Raw genomic sequence first — 22,246 nt, 5'->3', positions numbered from 1 at the left:
TGGTTTGTGCACCATGAAGATTAAAATATGTAGCTGTTACATGTAAAGGATGTTTGGTGTAACGGTACTCATGAAGTTATCCCTAAAAATAGAAAAAAAAAATGGATTCTAGAATATTGTGCACGCTACATTGTTTTAAACAAAAATATGGAATGATTTACACATTAAAATTGCCTATAGATCTTTTAAAAATCATTTTCATAGAAGACGATTGAATGGTATATTGATATACGCAAAAGTGATTGTATGATTTTGCCTTCTCAAAAATGATCACAAAGTAAGCTAAATGAGTTGAATCACTAATAATAATACAAATATGATCAATTTCGAGTCACTGATGGTGTAGTGGTACACTCGCCTGACTTTGGTGCGGGCAGCGTGGGTTCAGTTCCCACTCAGTGACGGTGTGAATGTGAGTGCGAATGGTTTGTCCGTGTCTATATGTGCCCTGAGACTGACTGGCGACCAGTTCAGGGTGTATTCCGCCTTTCGCCCGAAGTCAGCTGGGATAGGCTCCAACGTCCCGCGACCCCAACCAGGATAAGCGGTGTTGAAAATGGATGGATGGTCGGATGATCAATTTCTCAGTGAACACTGAGTGCTCTTATCTTTGGAAAGGCACATTTTTCTACAACTCTGAACTGGGAACTCATTGGATTTGTCAAATGTGTTTAGTGAGGTTAAAAATGCTTCAACCATAATTTGTATGGTTATTTGACTGACACATGATTTACGAAAAAAAACACTTGTGAATGCCTTCACAATATATTTCACATGATGTAAAGTAGTAAAACCGAGTTGTCGAGCTAATAAATTATTGGCATAGCAAACAAAGTAACATTTTCCATTTGGATAGCCTTGCATTCCTAAAAAAAAAAGCCGTCTTTAAAGCAACTTCCAATAACGTAACAAGTTCCACATGTTTACACTAATCGCTTATGTTAGGCACCTTCCAGGAAATGTTCATGTCTTAAAAACCTGAAGCCATATTAGGTGAATTCATTCTTACTCAGTTATCCAATGACTGAATTCTTCATCACCACTGGTTTCTAACATTAATATCATGTTCTTGGTGGCAGTAGTAAATCAAGAGAGTGCTTCTGTTGTGTCAGCATCCAGGAATTTATTCTTGAAATTTAAAACAATTCCATAAAATGACACTTCTGCATCAGGGCTCCCATCCACTGTTACGCATACAGTTGAAGACCCACCAAGCAGCTCACATTCTTCTGTTGTTCCAGTTTTGCAACAGTTTGATTTTCATACAAAGTAAATGGCACAGGTGGAGGGGAAAAGGGTCACCGGACATGCATCTTTACATGAACTCCGATAATCGAGGTTTCTCTGAGAGGTGTTATGACAAGCGTGGCTTTTGGGCTTAAATATTCAGAACCCTGCACTGTCGCAGCCACCCGAAGAAGCCCTACTTTACAGGCGCAATGCACTGCTATGCTCATATGCACTTTTGTCCAGCTTCTCACTCAATTAAATCCCGAGTCATAAAACCACACTCTCCAAGTGAACAAGTGCCGATGTCTCTGTACATAAAATAAATCCTTTCTTTCATAAATAGACTTTTCTTGAATGGGGAGCACGGGAGTGTATATTCTTTTTGACACATAAAACAAAGCTACATTATCGAAGAGCCTACAACCTCCGACACTTGATAAAATGAACATTCTTGCACAGAAAATGGACATCGCTGGAATAATACAACTATACTACACTCGGCTCTTGCAAGCGGAAAAGTGCTTAAAAAGTGTCACACAATGTGCGAGGGAGAAATTAGCAGCTTTGAATGTTCATTTAATAGGTAAGTGCATGTATGGGGGTACCTGATATGTGTATGCGTGCGTGCGTGAGTAGCAGGAAACAGGGGCCAGACTTACTCCCGGGATTGCGCTCTTGTCGTCAACAAGCAAGTACACACGCTGTTAGCGGTAGACGAAGCACGTGTGACCAATGTAACAGAAAAGAAAGCTCGTGTTGCTTTATATTGCCTCCATAGCGGAGCCCCCTGCTCCATCATATTGTCTTCAGAATGAGTAAATGAAAAGCGGGTCGCCACAGCAAAGGACACCGGGAAGTGTTCGGGCAACAGGCCAGACAACAGCGAGGACGTACAAACAAGCTTTAAGTGATTGTCAGCACAGATGAGGAACAAGATCCATTCTCAAGGAAGAACAAGATTGATGTGCCAGCAGAGCCGTGAACTGACCCACTGAGACCTTTCACAAGCTGGCCACTAAGAGGTCACGCCATGCTGGATGAATGAGAGCCACCTTTGGCCTTTAGGACTCTCATCACTCGCAGCAGATTCTTTCTGTCTTTGGGTCACTCAACTGGATGGCACACTGGACTCCTTTTGCCGCAGCCTCTCTTTCTGTAGAACAAGCAGACACACTCTCGAGGATCACAAATGCAACACAAGCTCGCGATGCGGATGCCCAAAATAAGAACGGACATCTTACCAGACTGTTGGCGTTGATCTTCTTCGTTTCCACTCGCTTCTCATCTGTGATCTTCTTGATGTTCTCTTGAGCTTCCTTCAACCTTGATGAACACACCCAGTCCGTCATCAGTGTCTTTTATATGCGCATATTCATATTTTATGTTGCACACAAGACAAGCACGCACCATTAGCGACACAGTTACAGTGGCGGCATCATCGTCTATCGCTAACCTACGCTAATGCTGTAATAAAGATAGAATGGTTGTAAATATTTCAATGAAAAACACTTGCAGGCCGTAAATATAAAACAATCAAATGAAAAACAGTGAGTGGCAGTGGTGCCTGGTGACGCACTTCGGCCTGGGCATGATCCTCCCTTCCCCAGCTGTAGAAGAACTCGAGCGCTTTCTTCCGCATCAGCAGTTATTCGGCACAATTGTGAGTTACTCAGTTATAACCACATATCCATTTCTACCAAAACAGCGTGCGGTTAGCTAGATAACTATGCTTAAAATTCATTCACAATTTAAAGAACAGTCTGGTGTCCTTACTTCAATTCCCGAGTGCTATGTATTTTGTGTTATTCACGCTAGCATAATATTTTGGAACGCAAAGCATTGTGGGTGTATAATTAGCAAGAACTTTGTGCTGAAATGTGAGGGCGGGCGGAGTGCCGGCGTCCACCCCTGTGGATATGATTAAATAGATTTGGTTAAAACGGCAAGTTTTGTTTGACTTTCAAAGCATATTCTATTTACTTATTATTATTATTTTTTTTTACAAAAAATTGTGGTCCCGCTTTTGGGGCATTTGACTTTGTACGTCGGCTCCACAGTATAGTCATCTTTCAAATTCTCTTTTCACTTGTTATATGAATTACACAGAGTATCGCACAGATCCTCACACAGGCTCAACGGTTTCAGACAGTCTCAGTTCAATATTCAATTGCATTCCATTCAAGATTCCGTCTCAATATTTGTTATGTCAAAGCCACAGCTGCCCCCCCAAACCAAGTCACAAACCGAGGCACTACGGCCACATTTGTGAGTCCTTAGCTCAAATGTACCGATAGAGGGGCATTCAAGTTCAGTCACAGACAGACCACATTGTTATTAAAATTTGGAAAGGTATAAACAGGAATTTGAACCAGCATGTGAATCAATGGAGATAGTGTCCTCAAATAACGGTACCTGTTAAGTTCTTTCAGTTACATTCAACACTTTTAGACCTCGACAGACTGCCAGCTCATCTCCAGCACGCGCCGAGTTAAAGCCCCTTGGATTGCTGGCTTGATGAGATAATGAGGCGGCCTTTAAAAAACACTTGGCTTTTATGAGCGCGCCAAAAGTATTCAAAATAAAGTTAATTGTACATAAGCACAATCAGCTGTGGGTAATGTGAGATTTGATACCTCAGTAAACCTGAACACTATCATTAAACTCTAGCAAATGCGTCTGCGGTGGACAATACCGTCACTTTATAGGGAAATAATGGCAAATGCCAACTTGGAAATTAATTTCAAAACAAATCGCCTATGAGTCCAGCTTACGGCGAAACAATGTACGCACAAACAACTGTTGTGCTCCCGCTGTCTTCTCCGCACGTGCAGCGCTTTTGCCCTTTGGGCCGCTTGTCCAGCTTCATTACGGTGTTGATCAATTCTCCCATAATGCCCGGCCTTTAACGGCCAATGGCCTCCGTCCGCTCGGTAGTAAAGACAGTCGGCCGCCAGGAGAGTTGGTGGAATGCCCCCCAAAAAGACGTCTCAGGTCAGAGGAAACATCATAAATTCGGGGCTTACGTGTGCCTCCTCTTTGATGGCCTCCCTCTCTTCTCAAATTACATCCCAGCATCCACACATCACCCCGCGCACAATCAGCGCTAATTTTACACAACATAAGTTGTTAAGCAACTGTCCAAATGCCACAAAAATCAGATGGCTATTCTGAGGATGGGAATTTAAATTGCTTTAAGTTGGATTTGACCTTTTGATTGCCTTATTTTGCTACATTATACGGTGGCTGGGAAGTGCGAAACAATAAAACAAATTGTGAAAACAAATGAACAAAAATCAACACAAATTTACATTTCAGAAAACAAATGAACACAAGCTGAAACACTTTTACATTTCAGAAAACAAATTAACAACCAACGATACAAATTTAACAAAACACAAAACAATTTAACATTTCAGACAACAAATTAACAAAATCCGAAACACTTTTACATTCCAGAAAGCAAACTAACATGACACGATAGAATTGAACAAAAGCCGAAGCAATTATAAGTGACACAAACCGGAAAGGGAATGAATGTGCCACACATATCACAGATTGACGCGTTATTAGGAATCCAACGCCCGTTCTTGGCAAGACGTGGCCTGCTTCAACATGATTGGCTCCTGCATCGCGGGGAGGGTAGGCTACGCAAATCGCTCAATGCGCAGGGGTGTGTAGGCAACTCTTATTTTTATGCGATGGTCCGCTCCAGTCGGGTTCGACCACATTGCGCAGTGTGCGGCAGGTTTTAGCGTTAATGGGATTTACATTAACGCCGTCACACTTAATAAGTCACATACTTCTTTTACCGAATCCCAATATTATTGTTTTTGTTTACATAGTGATTATTGTATGATTAATTTCTACTACATAAAAGTAAATAATATGTTTAGTGCGATTTTTACAAAAGACAAGGAGCCGCGCGCTGCCCGTTGTTAGATAAAATGTGTTATTTCCGTGCTGTCATTTTGTTGCTCCGTTATTTTCCGTATTCGTTATTATTATTATTTTTTTTTAAACAAAAAATAGTTCCATAATGCATGTTTACATAAAACCACTTCTGAAATTACTGTGGAGTGGAGCAGCTCACCTCTCCTTGGAGATGTTCTTGCTTTGGCGTAACCAAGAATTCTTGAAGTCATTGCAAAAGTCGTACCAGAGCATAAAGATGTGACTTGGGGCCACTTCTTTATCTCCTGACTTTGGCTTTACCCCAAAGTAGCTCACCATGTCCTGGAACCTGTCGGAGTAAACAGAGCCTTGAGCATGTACAAATAAAACATCATGTTTGAAACTTGATGTTTGATCGATGGATGATTTTGATCATAATCCTTTTTGTTAATAAATGCTAATACAGTTGGAAAGCACGTTTATTTCCGTTTTACTGTAATTGATCCCACATCTGTAAGGAACATGCATATGTGGAGTATGTGCATTGGTTCCATATGAAATGAGCCAAACCGTCACTGCCTATGCCAAACAGTTTATTTGGCTGTTGCGGCTGACTCTCCATAATGGCAATTATATAATTTGTTCTGAGAAGCCTCAGTTACAAGTGGAGGACCGTACATTGTGGAATGGATAACATGAGCCAACGTGCTTGTTGGCGCTGAGATTAAGTTTATTTGCAAAGGGTGGAAAATAACAGGTTAAAAATCATAGGTGAGATGACCGAAAGAAACTGGAAACAGGTTGCAGGCCGCAGTGGAGAGCCAGTAGCGCTGGCTCCATTATTACATTGACCCCACAGCCTGCAGGAGAGCAACATCGTCAAGAATGGGCTACTGCGGCTACACACACATTTTCACAGAGGACCACACTAACATATTTACTGGCAGACAAAGACACGAACAAGCACGCGTGAGTGCACGCAACCCACTCAATAATCGCTTTTCCGGGATCGTCTGTTGTAGGTCCGCCCCTCAGTCGAAATCCAATTGTAAGCAAATCTCAAAATCTTGGCAGGACTCCCAGCAGCACATACGGGCAGGAGATCTGATCGCTTCTCCAACTCGAACATGAAAGACATTCTAGCTGGGCCTGTCTGAGAGGCCATGATTCAAGAGATGCTCCCTTGTCCGGATGCAAGGTGCCTTTGTGACGCTAATCCAAGACATGTTCACAGTGAGAGAAATGGTAAAATAAGTCGCCCAGCCGGGGGAAGAAAATGGACTTCTGCGTGAGCCTGCTTGCCATTCCCCCAGCCCTGCGTCATTTTGTTGGGATGCTCCCAAAAAAAAAAAAAAAGAGTACTGAAGATCATCCGGAACAGACAAAAGAAATGCTCTGTTCAGACTGAGCCAACAGACAAGCCGTTCCAGCTAGCCGGGTTGCAGCATGCGAGCTTTGGCAGGACGGACAGAGTCGGTCAGGTCCTCTGCTGACCCTGGTCATGGTGTCAAAGCATGCGCAAACCAAGCAACGGTTCCTTCTCCTTGTACTCTCAGGAGCTTGTGCAACAAGCAGAGAGACAAAACTTCACTCGAAACAGATGGAAACACACTTGCACATGTGCGTAGGCATAACAAATATAAACAAAATCAAGCGGAACTTGGCAAGCCTGCTACACTTCACACATGTAACTGTACTGAACTTCGCACAGATGATGATGTTGCCGTGCAAGGCAGCATTCTTCACTGTCAGCTGTATAAAAAAAGACACATAACAAAACCATGAGAATCGGGAAATATTTGGCCAGACAGGCCTACGTTCCTTTGGTATGTATATGGCATATACAAGGATGCCGGAGTACCCATCCAAATCCCATGCAAGAGAGGGGAGAAAATGCCAAGTCCACACAGAAGGGCCAGAACTGAGATTGGAACCCTAAAGCCCAGAACTATGAGGCAGACGTGCAAACCGCTGCAGCACAGCGAGTCAGTGGTTGGCACATATGCCTCACAGTCCAACAGTGCTGGGTTCGAATGTAGACTCCGGCCACCCTGTGTGGAGTTTGCATATTCTCTTGCATGGGTTTTCCCCAGGTACTCTAACTTTCTCCAACATTCCAAAAACATGCATATTTGGTTCATCGAAGACTCTAAATGATCCGTTGGTGAAAATGTACGTGTGAACGCTTGTTTTTCTATACTGTAACTGCAGTGCGACGGACTGGCGACTAGTCTCTCCGTACCTGCTACCCTAATGAAGCGCTAAAGATATACAGTCGATGGATGGATGTTTTGACATACTAGTCATGGGTTCAGCTGTAGTTTTATATCTGGCATACATTTTCTGAATGAGGTATACATTTATAGGCCAGGATATTAGGTATGCCTGTGTGCTCTGCATCGGAGACCCAATGAAAACAAACTGATTATATTGCATTGTGGTTGTCGTAATTGCAGCACATCTTACTCAAAAGTGTTTCTACTAGTAGTTTAATAGTGGTTCAAAAAATAAAGAAATCAATTCAGAAACGGCAGTATGAAAGTACAAGTTTGGAGCTCTTGTTTAGGCTACATTTCCAGTGGCTAAAGCAGCCATCATTTTAGGCCCCCGTGAAAAAAAAAGGATAATTGTGAGATGACGTGGGTGGATGGGATCGGAAAACATTAAAGGAAATGATTGCCGTGGATGCCTGGCGAGTTTTTCAAGTGTCAAAACCTTTGCCACAGCAGTCACGGTGTGGATAAGCTGCCTACAACTCTTCTAAAGCTAAGCCATGTTTTATTTTATGCAATTTACTACCTACAATGCCTGCTGTGGTTTGCCTCTTTATAATGTTACATTGTGAATGTGAGTGTGAGAGAAAGAGAGAGAGCATTTTCCGGCAATATGAGCGCACTGTGCAGTGTGTATGTGAATAACAATCTCTTTTTCCTGTTTTGGTCCAAGAGAGGGAATAGTGAATTACTAATCTTATAAAAACTAATCTTAGAAATTGTTTTTTGAGCGGCAATATATACCGGGGTGCAGACTGGAGCCGGGCTCAGCAGGGGAGCCTCAGTAGACTGTGCCATACATTCTCCAAAGCTGCCCGGCGTGTCCACGTTTCGTCTGGAGAAAGCCTTGACAGAATGCGACGGGCCGGGATGGAACATCCGTGGGAGACCACAGGCTGACCCATAATGCACCTTTAAACTTTAGCAAATCCCACGGCGCACTACGTTTCAGGCTAACGGAGCTGCCGTGGCCGGCAGGAACATAATGTAAACTTGGCCTTAGATTGTGCTGGTGTAAGTCATTTCAAAATTTCCTGGAAAGGAAACAGGCCAAAGACGATCTATATATTGGCTGGTAACGTCACCATTGTACACCCCAACTCTCGTCTGCTGGGATAGACTCCAGCTCACCTGTGACACTAATGAGGACAGTCGCTGTAGAAAATGGATGGATGGAAGATATAGAGTAGCATAGAACACCGAATCCAAAAATGTGTAGTTTAATTGTTTATGTTGCTAATAAATAAAGATGTCGACAATAATAGTACGTATGGCGAGCCTCTTTAGCCGTACTTGCTGGCGTCTCAACTCCCAGCCTCCCGGTGAGGCTGAGGTATCGGGTAGCACCAAGGATTGGTTGTCTATTTGCTTTATTAACACCATGCCATAATGTTAGCAGTGCTGCTGCTGCTCTTGTGTTTGAGCTACCATCCCTCATCCAGCACAGATGTGAGAGCCCACCCAGGGCCCAGTGAGCCCACTGACGCCCATATTCATCAACAGCGTGTCACTTTTATGAGGTGGCTCTATGGGAACCTGAGAGGAAACCCCCACCCTGTCCTCCACATCTCACTTCGTGCTCACTCTTCCTAGCGCCAGGCAACCAGCCCCCCTCTTAAGATGAAATTCAAGGAAAACTTCATTTAAAGCAAAGGGGCAGTTAGTCGCAGGGGCCTTTTGATCAATAATCCCCTTCCAGTTCAACACCACCATTCTAGTGGCGTAACTCATGCATGAGATGGTATCAGGAAGCTCCTTAAATAGTTGGGGCAGTGGAGGTGTTATCAGTCCAAACTGATAACCCTGCCGTAGTTCTCTTGGCTTGGAAACCAAACAACTTACAACAATTTATTGAGTCCAAGGGATCTTGTGTCTGAAGAGTCCTCTCCCTTTCTCCTTACATTTCAAGTGGGCAGAGTTGCAACAAAACTCAAAAACAATCCCAAGTCGGCTTTTTCCATCCACTCCTCCATCTTCTATTGCAGTGAAATACTCTGGATACTTCATCCTACTGAACAGGAGCTTGGTGCCATAGTGGGTCTTACAATAGTAAATCAGAATCCACTACAAACGTCTGCATGAAACGAGCCTCATAAAAAAAATCAAAGGCCTTAAATAAAGAATATGACTTGTCATGTGTTGTATCCATCACTGTTTTTTTTTTTTAAATAAATAAAGCTGAATATCAAGAGGCGGCACAGGGGACAGTTCTGAGGTACCTGGTTCAAATCCAGTTAGCATGTTCTCGCAGTGCCTGCGTGGGTTTTCTTTTCTCTGGGTACTACGGTTTCCTCCCAAATTCCCCAAAACATGCAAGGTAGGTTAACTGAAGACTCTCAATTGTCCATAGGTGTGAAAGTGAGTGTGAATTGCTTTTTGAATGTCTCCTGTGATTGCCTGGCGACCAGTTCGGGGTGTACCCCGCCTCCCGCCCGAAGTCAGCGGAGCTAGGCGCCAGCACACCCGCGACCCTAGCCAGGATAAGTGGTTCAGAAAATGGATGGATGGATGGATGAATATCAAGAAGTTTAGCACATGCATGGAGGAAAGTTATAAATTATGCAAGCATTTATAATATGACATTGCAGTTGTGGTTGTAAAGCATGTTGACTCACCAAACAGTGTTGAATACATTTTCTAAAGGAATGCCTTTGTATCTCTCAAGACTCTAAAACTCCATCCATCCATCCATCCATTTTTTACCGCTTATCCGAGGTCGGGTCGCGGGGGCAGTAGCTTTAGCAGGGAAGCCCAGACGTCCTTCTCCCCAGCCACTTCATCCAGCTCTTCCGGGGGGATCCCGAGGCGTTCCCAGGCCAGCCGAAAGACGTAGTCTCTCCAGCGTGTCCTGGGTCGTCCCCGGGGTCTCCTCCCGGTGCGACGTGCCCGGAACACCTCACCGGGGATGTGTCCGGGAGGCATCCGAATCAGATGCCCCAGCCACCTCATCTGCTTCCTCTCAATAAGGAGGAGCAGCGGCTCTACTATGAGATCCTCCCGGATGACCGAGCTTCTCACCCCATCGCTAAGGGAGAAACCGGACACCCTGCGGAGGAAACTCATTTCAGCCGCTTGTATACGGGATCTTGTTCTTTCGGTCATGACCCACAGCTCGTGACCATAGGTGAGGGTAGGAACGTGGATCGACCGATAAATAGAGAGCTTCGCCTTTCTGCTTAGTTCTTTCTTTACCACAACGGACCGATACATCACTGCAGACGCTGCACCGATCCGCCTGTCGATCTCTCGTTCCATTCTTCCCTCACTCGACCCCGAGATACTTGAACTCCTCCACTTGGGGCAGGATCTCATCCCCGACCCGGAGAGAGAGGGCATGCCACCCTTTTCTGACTGAGGACCATGGTCTCAGATTTGGAGGTGCTGATTCTCATCCCAGCCGCTTCACACTCGGCTGCGAACCGCTCCAGTGAGAGTTGGAGATCACGGCCTGATGAAGCCGACAGAGCCACATCAGCTGCAAAAAGCAGAGATGTAATACTGAGGCCACCAAACCGGACCCCCTCTACACCTCTGCTGCGCCTAGAAATTCTCTCCATAAAAGTTATGAACAGAATCGGTGACAAAGGGCAGCCTTGATGGAATCCAACCCTCACCGGAAACTAAAATTCTAATTTAATTTAGTTTCTTGAGTGCCAGTGTTGGTCTCCTACCTTTTCTGTGCAGCATTGAAGCGGTCCTCTTCAGTAGAATGCTCTGCTTGTGCTGTAAAAAGAGGGAGAAAATATTGGCTTAAGACTTTCATAAGTCCATGATCCAGATGATGGTTCTTTTGGTGGGACTGGAAGATAGAGCGTTCAAATAAAATCACATTTTTGTCTCTGCAAAAATCAGGTTTTTAATTTTAATAGATTTTTACCTCCCTTTGTTTACTGATACAGTAAAGAACAATGCCGTTATTCAAAACTAGTTTTGCTCTTTGTCTCGCCCCTTCTGGGATTTACTTTATTTCTCCTGATACCAAACAGTTTTTGAAACACGTTTGTTTCTAGCAGGTTCTTTCTCTGAGCATTTACTTGGATCAACTTCCACAGACATAATAGCGACACATTCTTTTTAATTGACAGACAATAATGAAATAATTGCATCCTCTTGGGAAAACAATACTTAATTGCTTAACATGTCAAATGTTCAACAATTTAACGTAATAAAAAAAAGGGTTATTGCATGGAAGTCTGTGACGAAGAGTAATACCACAACCCCTCCCCCTTTATGATGCGCTGTTCTCATGTAAAGTTGTACAGGTGAGGCAAGGCGACGTCTGCAAAATATTTGCTGCTTGGAAGCGCATACACCGGGGAAAACGTTTCTCACATGTTGACAAATCACTGTTTTTGCATTGTGTATGTATGGTATAGATGAGCATAATGATTTATTCTTATGACTGCCTTCCTTTCTCATCACCCACGAAAAAATGTGAAAATGATTCAGCTCATGTTGTCTGTCTCTCAGCACGAATTAAAGTCATGAGACGCTTTTTTTGTAAAATAGTTATCGGAAAAGTCGTTAAATATAGGAACCGAATTGCCAATTTGGCAACACTCACTCCACTTTTGAAAACTTCATCTCTATCCGCAGCCATACTGTTAGTGTAAGTGATCCAAGTCAGTGGGGACACACTTTGATCTACAGAAGCAGTAAGAAAAAAATAAAATAAAATAAATCATCCTGACAAATAAACTTGAATTCATCAAGAAAATCCCTATGGAAGTCGGGTGAATCATATATTTCCACTGACAGCCACCTAAAAATGATCCCCACCCATCATAGCCCACAAGAGGGCACTGTGTTCATTGCCTATCCTGTAATCAGTTAAGTGATGATAGTAGAAGAAGAGCAATGGGCAGAAAGAGTGCCCATTGTAAAATTGGACATGCCACCATGTGTTAACGCATGGGAGTGTGAGCGTGTGACGGCGGGCGTGAGCGCGTGGAGCCGTGGAGGTGTATGTGCACTCAATCAAGGTTGAACAGAGGCTCCTGTGGACTTGCCATTTAAAAGTGTCTAAATGCAAGGCAGATGTGTGCGGTGAGCTAGGCCGAGGTGCAAGAATTTATCTCGGGCCAAAGAGTGCCTGTGATCTCAGATTTATTGCATTTTTCCAGATTCATCCCTTTTACAATGATGAGGGACCTTTCTTCCTTGGAGATTTAAGAGGGGGAAGTCTCCCCAAAAATTGTTCAAAGGCCGGTTTGGGGCTCTTTTGGGAAAAGGTAAGCTTCACACACCGACCATCCACCCCTTCGACTTAATTCTTTTTTAACATGTATGTGGGCCACTGTGCTAAGGTAGTCCTAATGAAGGGAGGGGCTGACCATGTCTGGGTTAGAGGGAGGAGGCGGGAGGGGAGGGGGCCGTGACCAATGGTGTTAGGCTCAGTGGGGGTCAGGCTGGCGCCTGAGGTACTCCAGTGCTGCAACTGTGAAGAGGTGGCACTGGAGCCGAGAGAGAGAGAGAGAGAGAGAGAGAGAGAGCGAGAGAGAGAGAGAGAGAGTGCATGTGTGAAGTGTCTCTTTCTGTGCTACCTATGTGTAAACATGAAACCAGTAGTCGCTAACTAGAAAGTTATGAGACGTGCATGCTGAGAGGGACAATAAATTTGGGCTTTAAAACCCCGACACAGTTTTCTAAAGTGCTGCTACCTGGTGCTCACATAACAAAGAAAAGAGCGGAGAATATTTGAAGAGGGATGCTGAGGACCATGGGGGCATCCTTTGCTGTCTCACTTACCTCTATTGGTGTGTGTCCCCCCCACACACACACACACAAATTATCTAAATGACTCGTTTAAAAATGTTCAGTGATTGTTGGGCTGTGACTCACTGACAACATAGCTAAGGGCTTTGATGAGACATTTACACCTCCCCTCAGAGCCAGCGCGATAAAAGCGGCAACTTGTTTTCCATTAGCCATTGCTGGTATTCAACACGGGAAATGTTCGTCCAAATATCCCCAGAGGTTTCAAAGGGTTCCCATTAAAAGGGAATCAAAAGAAGGATCATTAAAGTTCGACCACAACTGATTTTTTTCTTTTGGAAAGGAAAGATGTAAATGATGACAACACATGAATACAGCGATTTAAAGAACACATCCATCCATCCATCAATTTTCTGAGCCGCTTCTCCTCACTAGGGTCGCGGAGAACACATACATTATTATGCAAATTCTTCCACAATTTAAGAATGGGGGTTTAATAAGTTTTGTCAAAAGACCACGCGGATCAAGAATTACACTTATCAGCCTCATTTAACACCCCTGTTGAACTCAGTGTGGTCCTGTCTCATGCAAATGAGCGACTGCTCACCCTGTGGCCGGGGTCAGAGATACAATATTTTGAGCCCCGAATCTTTCAAAGTCTCCTCTTTGAACCTTGTCACCTTGTCGTGGTGGAGGGGTTTGTGTGTCCCAGTGATCTCAAGAGCTAAGTTGTCTGGGGCTTTTTGCCCCTGCCAGGGTCACCCATAGTAAACAGGTCCTAGGTGAGGGACCAGACAAAGAACGGCTAAAAGACTCCCTATGATGAGTAAAATGATTGAATCATATTTTCCCTTGCCTGGATGCGGGTGACCGGGGCCCCTTCTGGAGCCAGGCCTGGCAGTGGGGCTCGAAGCGAGCGCCTAGTGGCTGAGCCTGCACCCATGGGGCCTGGCCGGGCGCAGCCCGAAAGGGTAACGTGGGCCCCCCTTCCCATGGGCTCACCGCCTGTGGGAGGGGCCATAGGGGTCGGGTGCAGTGTGAGCTTGGGGGTGGCCTAAGGCAGGGACCTTGGCGGTCCGATCCCCCGGCTACAGAAGCTGGCTCTCTGGCAGGGAAGGAGCCCAAGCTGGTGTGTGAGGTCGAGAAGTTCTGACTAGATATAGTCGGGCTCGCTTCCACACACGGCTTGGGCTCCGGTACCAGTCTTCTTGAGAGGGTTAGGGTTAGGTGAGAGGAGCCATGGTGAGAGGAGCCGAGCAGGTGGGGGTATACCTATTGCCACCTGGCTCGGCGCCTGTACGTTGGGGTTCACCCCGGTGGACGAGAGGGTAAAAACCTGGTGCCATCACAGTGCTTGACTGGCCAGCCAACTCGCCGGATCTAAACCCCATTGAGAATCTATCGGGTATTATCAAGAGGAAAATGAGGGGCACCAGACCCAAAAACAAAGAAGAGCTCCCATAACTCCCAGGCAAAGCAAAGGGATTCCCAACCAAGTATTGAAGATTAACATATTGTTTTGACTGCGATTGGCTGGCGACCAGTTCAGGGTGTACCCGCCTCTCTCCCGAAGATAGTTGGGATAGGCTCCAGCACGCCCGCGACCCTAGTGAGGAGAAGCGGAACGGAAAATGAATGAATGAATATCGTTGGGAAAGTACCGTATTTGGATTGATTTAATTTGACCGTAATTTCTTTCTTTTTTTCCTACAAAAACTGAGAAGTAAATGGTGATTTCTTGACAGTATTCTCATTTTTTGAATTCCTGATTTCGTGGGTTTTATGAGCTGGAAACCCAAATTATGTAAAAATAAACAAATCAATACTTGAAATTGTTTACACTGTGGGCCCTGAATCTATAATCTATAAAAGTTTAACTTTTTGAATGGAATTATGGAAATAAATAAACTTTTCCATGATATAAAATTGTTTTTTGGAAAGGGTCTGTATAGCAATCACCACAGGGGGCTGTGAGCAGCACTAGGGATGACATCAGAGCAAATTGACTGGGTGTTTAAGGCAATGCCATGACATCAAGGATTTTTTTGGGGTTCTATGGAAAACTGTGTTTAGGCAGAGAAAAAGAGTGGCCCTGAAGGAGCAGCATATTTTGTTCTTTGATTAACTTTGAATCTGTTTTGAAATGTCGATTTAATTGCGTGCTGTTAAACATGAACTCCCGTCTGTGAAGTGGCTCCAAAGAGAGGTAAAGACGCAGTGGGACAAGAGGAGAACAGCGTGTAAAACGCACGGATCACTGGATTTGGGAGGGATCCACTGTTGAAGCAGCCAGAGATCATACGGGGAAATTTAAGAGGGAGAGTGCAGGGCGTTTGGGTTCACCTGCAGGCCCCGCTGCGAGCCTCTCCACAGGCTGGGTTACAGGTCAGCTCTCCCCAGGAACACAACTTTCACAACACACTTTTTATCTGTTCGGCAGAACTCAAGCATTAGGACCAGGGTTTGCCTGAACACATGTACTTGTAAATACATATGTGTCTTGTGGATACGATCCAATTTCTGCAATGTGTCAAACACACGCATGTGTGCTCAGCTTGCCTGCGTTTACCTGGGTGACGAATCCAATCACTCACTGATGACTCAGAATTTAACAGCCTTGCCATCTGTTTGATGTGCAAACTTTTTGCTTTGCCGTTTGAAGTCACGGAATCATCACAAAAGATGATTCCACGCCGTTCGCCCCCTTCTAAGACACGGCCAACAGTTTGAGGTGAAAAAGGGGGTTTACACAAAGTAACTTTATGTTCAGATGTTCTTTTGTCATGTTGTGGCAACGTCAGTGGCTTAGAATGCTTTTAAATATTCTCAGGAACCGGCAACATTTTGGCACTTTTATATTTGTGTGTCACCTCCAATCCTCACAAAGCTCCTTGAGCGAAATCAACAGAATCTAACAGCTGGTTATTATGCCTACCTCGTGTGCCAGTCTTTGAGCACTTAAAAAAAAAAAAAAAAAGCCTATCCCCATTTTCTATATCATAGCAACGGCTGGAGACTATCACAGCTGACGTAGGGCCAAATTGAAATTGAATGGAAATGGATCCCATGCCAGCTGCACAACATTCAGCTATGTGAACCATATATATATTTACATGTCAGTGTTTTCAAATAATTTCGATGTAGTACGATCATCGCTGTCATCAAAATATGAGCATGGAAGCTTGAAAGATATTTTACCAGTAGGTTCCTCAGACTGTTATGTACCTACGTATGTATGGGGGATGGGGAGAGCACCGGTGTCTTGGTCAGGAGTGTGAGATAATCAGAGGCAGTCCGAAAGGTCCTGTTACGGTACGGTGATCCACTGAGACCCAGTTAGTCTTTACCAGGCTGCAGCCAGAGATTTCCCACTAGCTTTATAGCAACAAGGAGTACAAGGGAGTCATGTTCGAGGCAACGTGATACCTTCTACAGGCCCGTAGACTGTCCTTACGCTGTCTTGCGGCAGCCACTGGCTCAGCAAGTACACAAATACACTGAAACGGCATAGTCACCAACCAACTGACAGTCTGACATGACAAAAAACATAATTATAGCTCCCTCGATATAAAGGCTCCACGCTATGTCTCTACGAGAAGCTCAGCTTTTTGACCCGCTCTTCTGCTCCTCTTTGAAGATCCAGAGAAATTTCACGATAGCCCGTCTCACCACTGGTGCTCCATTTACTTCATCTGAGTTAACTTTTTTTTTTTTTTTTTTTTTTTACCCACACAGAAAACCTTTGAAACACATTTCTTTGCTTTCATTACATATTCATATTTAATATAGAGGAGTGAATCACTGTAATATGTTAACATGAGCATTGAAAAACGGGGACGTTGTTTTACGATGGTTCCGACATTTTGAGGTTACGATGAACTAGTTTGTGCAACGGTGGAAGAATACAAGTCACACACCACAAGACGATGCTCAGTCTTCTGCTGTACTTACTGTTTTTCATAAGATTTTTGTAAAATTTATGGCTTAGAAGATATTTCCATGTAAGTAATTAAATAATGATAAAAATAATTATGACTATACTAAGGTCTTAGCATAGGTTAGTAACAGATGACAGGCTTGTGTTCTAATTCGGGTTATATCACCGTCATAGGAACGGAACTATATCGTGAACTGAGAACCCCCTGTACTAAATTCAGAAATGGACTATTTTCTAATGCATAAGCGCAACAATATTAGCATTTTACAGCCTCAAATAATAATGGCAGGGGACTTGTCACGTTCTTTATATGGCGTGTACTTGCGAGCGACATTTGCCCACAAAACTCAATCATTTTCTATACTTATAAAATGTTATCATAAAATGTACAATTGACTCACCAGTAGAGACAAATCCTTCCATTGTTTCTTTGAACGGCTGGAGGTGTTCCTCTGCTGAGTCAGCACACACCTTCTGTACGTCTCGCTCGCAAGCTGAAGAGAAGGGCGGGAAATGATACATTCTATGTTTTCGGAACAGACTAGGGATGCGACACAGCGGGGCATGAGCCATTAGATGACAAAAAGGGAAGAGCAAATTTGCTGAAGGTGAAAATTGTGGCATGGTTCCATCAGAGCTGACTGTGCATGTGCGTGTGTGTTGTTTCCTGATGGGTTTTCGTTGTTGTGCCAAATGACGTGACTCGCACGCGCTTGCAGGAAATAACCGTGACTGAGCGTGTTCCAAGTGATACCTTTCCCACTTCCTGTCAAAAGAAAGTCTGGGATGCGATACACACAGACTCCGGATGAGAGAACTTTTGCAGATTGCTCCAACCTGTAAGTCATTAATGGCTGCAATAAATACCTCCACTTTCTTATGACTAAATAGCTAAATTGTTATGCAACAAACAAGAGCATTTAAAGCTCTGCGTTGTCTCTTTCAGATGTTTTCACGTGCAGCTCAGTAAACTCCCTCTTCATCTTTTATTCATCTTTTATTTATTGGCTGTCTAATGAAATCAGAGGAAATGTCTGTGTAATTAAGAAGAGCCAGAATCAGACTCACTTCCTAAATACACGAGAGGCAACAGTTATGACAACATAAAAAACCCATAAACAGAACAACCAAAATATTCAGTTTCGACAAACCACATTCCCTCTGCAGAAATACCCCAACTCCAAAAGGTCCCATTAAAGTCAAAAGAGAACAATTTAGAAGCGGCTCTACTCAAAATGTGGCCCAGACAGAAAACGCCGCAAGGGGGAAGGGCGCAAAGCCACAGCAGCTATAAAGAATACAACTCTTCTGACTTTTGGAGAAAAAAACAAACAAAAAAAAGCATGATTCATTCATGGAGCCTAAATGCCTAATAACGGCATTTCTTTGATTAAGAAACTTTCACCTAATTTATAGATCAACAGAACAAGGCACGGAAAATTAGGAACGGCTAGAGCCTGAGGATAATGTTGTTTTTTTAAAATGGCACTATTTTAGTGGTTTGAGGTTACCTAATATTTCACATGAACATTTTGTATTCAAATCGAAAATACAAAAGTGCAAAGCATAAAAGTCAATTATACTGTATATATTGAATATATAAGTTTATACTAAAGTGGTAGCTAGCTAGATAGAGCAATAGATATACTGTACTTTACTGTACTGTACACCCTGAACTGGTCGCCAGCCAATCGCAGGGCACATATAAACAAACAACCATTCGCACTCACATTCATACCTACGGGCAATTTTGATTCTTCAATTAACCAACCACGCATGTTTTTGGGATGTGGGAGGAAAGCGGAGTGCGCCGAGAAAACCCACCCACGCAGGCACAGGGAGAACATGCAAACACCACACAGGCAGGGCTGGGATTTGAACCCCGGATATATATATATATGTATATAAGTATATATATATATATATATATTCATAGAATAATATAAATAAAACATCAGCTGCTGCGATTGGCTGGCAACCAGTTCAGGGTGTACCCCGCCTCCTGCCCGAATGATAGCTGGGATAGGCTGCAGCACTCTCGCGACCCTTGTGAGGATAAGCTGCTCAGAAAATGGATGGATGGACAACATCAGCTGATGGTCACATGAATCAAAATGCCTGTTACCTATGACCTAGCTACCAGTTAATGTTATACTGCAGTACAAACTGAAACTCCATTTTAAGTTTGTACATAAAAAAAATCTCCATAAAGTAAGAGGCAAGTAAATATTTGTTACACTGCGACAATGAGAGCCAATGAGAACAGGCTCAAATTACTTTAATTGGATGGTAGGCTGACCATAAGACGATTGAGACGTTAACTTTAAATTCAAATTACATGACCGTGCAAGCAAACTACATACAATTAAGACAGATTCCACATTCAGCTGCATGTTTTACGGACAAAATTGAAACAAACAATTTCTAAAATGTGTTTAATCCAGATAATGAGAGTGTCTTTAGATCAATTGATAGCTGTCATGTAACTCTAGTGTTTTTAATACTCACTGGCTAGACAACAACCATAGATTTTTTTCTCTGCTACTGATGGTCAGACAGACAGTCTGGGTCATGATGGGAGCCAGCACCGATCTTTAAAGGTCGCCTCAGCATCTTTGGCAGCCAAGTTTCTCGCCATCTAGATAGTATATTGTGAAAAAATGCTGGTATGGCTCAGTCGTTTACAGAGCCAGTTTGGTGATGAATGTTGGCGTGTGTTTTATAGGCTATGTTAAATCAACAAACCCCTGAGAGAATTTGAGCCTTTCCTGAGCCAGCGGCGATTTGCAAGCGCATCCAAGCAGGAGCCCACACACAAGAGATAAACATTAGTCAGATACCCCGCAGCGGTAAAGTAGCACTTAAAACTGTTTCGCACAATCTGCAAAAGCTCTGCGGAAGAGCGTCCACCAGCTATTGCGTAAAATAAAGTAGGATGAGGGTGGCTGCGGTGCAGTAAGTGGGAAGAAAAACAATTGACATTTAGCTCGTAGGGACTTTGAGCTTGACCTTAAGTATGCACTTGCCTCCACTTTAGAAAATAAGAGTACATCACGACAACGCAAGAGAAAGAAACATAAGCCATAGATGAGCTGTTGGGTGGACGCTAGGAACTCACACATGTCAACTAAAGAGAGTTGTATACTTGATATTGATGAACAGTAATTCAAACAATTCTTTTAAATCCTGTAAAAACTAAACTTTTTTTTTGTTTTAAACTCACACATTGCAGCCTTTTTAGCCCCATTTGTAGCTCTAATTCCATTGTTAGTTTCTTGTCAATTGCATCGTTTGGGTTGTAGGGTGCTACACTGTACGAGACTTCACACATGGCGTTCCGAGCGCAGCCTCCGTTGTAAAATGAACCTCAGACTAAAGGCCCCATCTAAAAGTGACATTAAGGGCCATTTAAAATCAGTACACTGTCTGATTTGCCACAGTGATGAATGCCTAACTGCGGGCCAGGGTTTCTGTGAAACACTTAACTCCCCCGAGTAGCAATAGAACTCTTGCTTCTCTTTTATGGGGAGCGTCATTCCTCTGCTGTCCACTGTAATTAAAGAGCACAAGAATGTCGCCAATCGGGCTCTTACGAGAATGCGGCAGCAATATCAGTGGATAAGTGTGAATCGTTGATCCAATGGCCAAATCTATGATCTATTATTTCTTTACATCCCAAAACAAAGAAAATGATAATATTTTATTTTATTTGTGGCAAAGTGTGAACACACTTTGGGATGTTTGACTTTTTGGAGGTTCCACTATAATTCATATGGTGAATCTGTATACATCCATTTTCTACAGCGCTTATCCTCATTAGGGCCGTGGGTAAATTGACAGCTGACTTTGGGCGAGAGGCAAAGTACACCCTGGACTGTTCGCCGACCAATCTCAGGGCAGATAGAAACAAACAACCATTCCCACTCACATTCACACCTATGGCTAATTTACAATCTTTAATCAACCCAACATGGATGTTGTTTTTGGAATTAGGAGCAAGCCGGAGTACCTGGAGAAAACCCACGCAAGCACAGGGAGAACATCCAAGCTCCACACAGGAAGGCCGGAGCCGAGAGATTCGAAACCCGAACCTCAGAATTATGAGGCAGACATGCTACCCACACTCGTCCACTGTGGTGCCCGTAATCCTTAATCTCACATAAATGTTCATTTTTATTAATAGAGCACATACTGCAATTTTCTCTGTGGGTTTACAGTCCTACAGCAGGGTTAGATCCACTTATTGTTCTCCCCCTAAGCACACATCGAGGTCATCGGCCTCTCGCCAAACAGGAAACCGATCAAAAGAGGATCAAGTTTCTGCAGAAGCAAAAGGGCAAACCGGTGGATGAGGAGCGAGACCTCGAGCATCGACATCGACTAAACACTGTGTGGACACTAAAAGCCCCAAAAGTTGTCAATTTTGCAAACACACTACTGTAGACTTAAGTATATCATCACAAGAGACAATTTCCCACTGATGCAAACTGTCAGCAGCAATTGGGAAGAGATGTGCTAACACCAAGTCCCCTGACCTTTACCCGAGGTCGCAGGGTAAAGACGCTGCAGTTGCCCCCTCAGGATCAGGTGAGGGGCCCACAGACTTGCTTGAGAAAGTCAAATCTTAAATTGGGATTCAGTGTGAGTGTTTCACACTGTCCACAATGTGTTAGCTTTCTAATTAAGTCAGGCGAGTTTATAACAGCCAAGCATAAATATTTATTCCTGGAGGCTGTACAGGATAATAGCTGGTGGGAGTCATAGGTGGGGCTCACCGAAAGTCCACAATCCAACGCTCGCCCTGTGATGCCGGAGGACTACTGTGCCAGACTGCGCTGCGACAGATCAAATACGAGAGCTCTTGTGTTACATTTATTGTCTTCAGGTCTTCCATTTTCCCTCATAAATGAGTGACAGCTTGAGGTGGGTCTGGCTGCTTTAGGAGACTCTTTGTATTTTCCCCCAGGTCAGAGAGGAGAGCGCTTTAACAGCGATCTAAAAAAAAAACGTAGGGGAGAACTGAGCGCAAATCTAATTGCTTTCATATGCCATATTATTGGTTGATTTAAATAACAACAGACACCAGGGGCACAAGGGGGCACCGCCTTTAACCTCTACGTGGCCCTGGCTCGCCAAGACTGACTGGCTAGAAAGTTGACTCCAACACTGACGCCACTACACACACATGCACACACACAAA

At 43.8% G+C, this 22,246-nt stretch overlaps 1 protein-coding gene across 1 annotated transcript in view; it reads right to left on the bottom strand.

The window, feature by feature from the left end:
• Nucleotides 1–1,154: 1,154 nt before the first annotated feature.
• LOC133412821 (formin-1-like) overlaps nt 1,155–22,246 on the bottom strand; it is a 55,302-nt gene continuing 34,210 nt past the window's right edge. The window contains 5 exon segments of the mRNA XM_061696485.1: nt 1,155–2,383; nt 2,472–2,553; nt 5,321–5,470; nt 11,066–11,117; nt 17,448–17,540. Coding sequence (XP_061552469.1) covers nt 2,339–2,383; nt 2,472–2,553; nt 5,321–5,470; nt 11,066–11,117; nt 17,448–17,540 — 422 coding nt within the window. The 3' untranslated portion in view covers nt 1,155–2,338.

This window comes from Phycodurus eques, chromosome 14, assembly GCF_024500275.1.
Source record: "Phycodurus eques isolate BA_2022a chromosome 14, UOR_Pequ_1.1, whole genome shotgun sequence".
NCBI classification, from domain to species: domain Eukaryota; kingdom Metazoa; phylum Chordata; class Actinopteri; order Syngnathiformes; family Syngnathidae; genus Phycodurus; species Phycodurus eques.
This window is presented reverse-complemented; position numbering and strand designations above follow the sequence as displayed.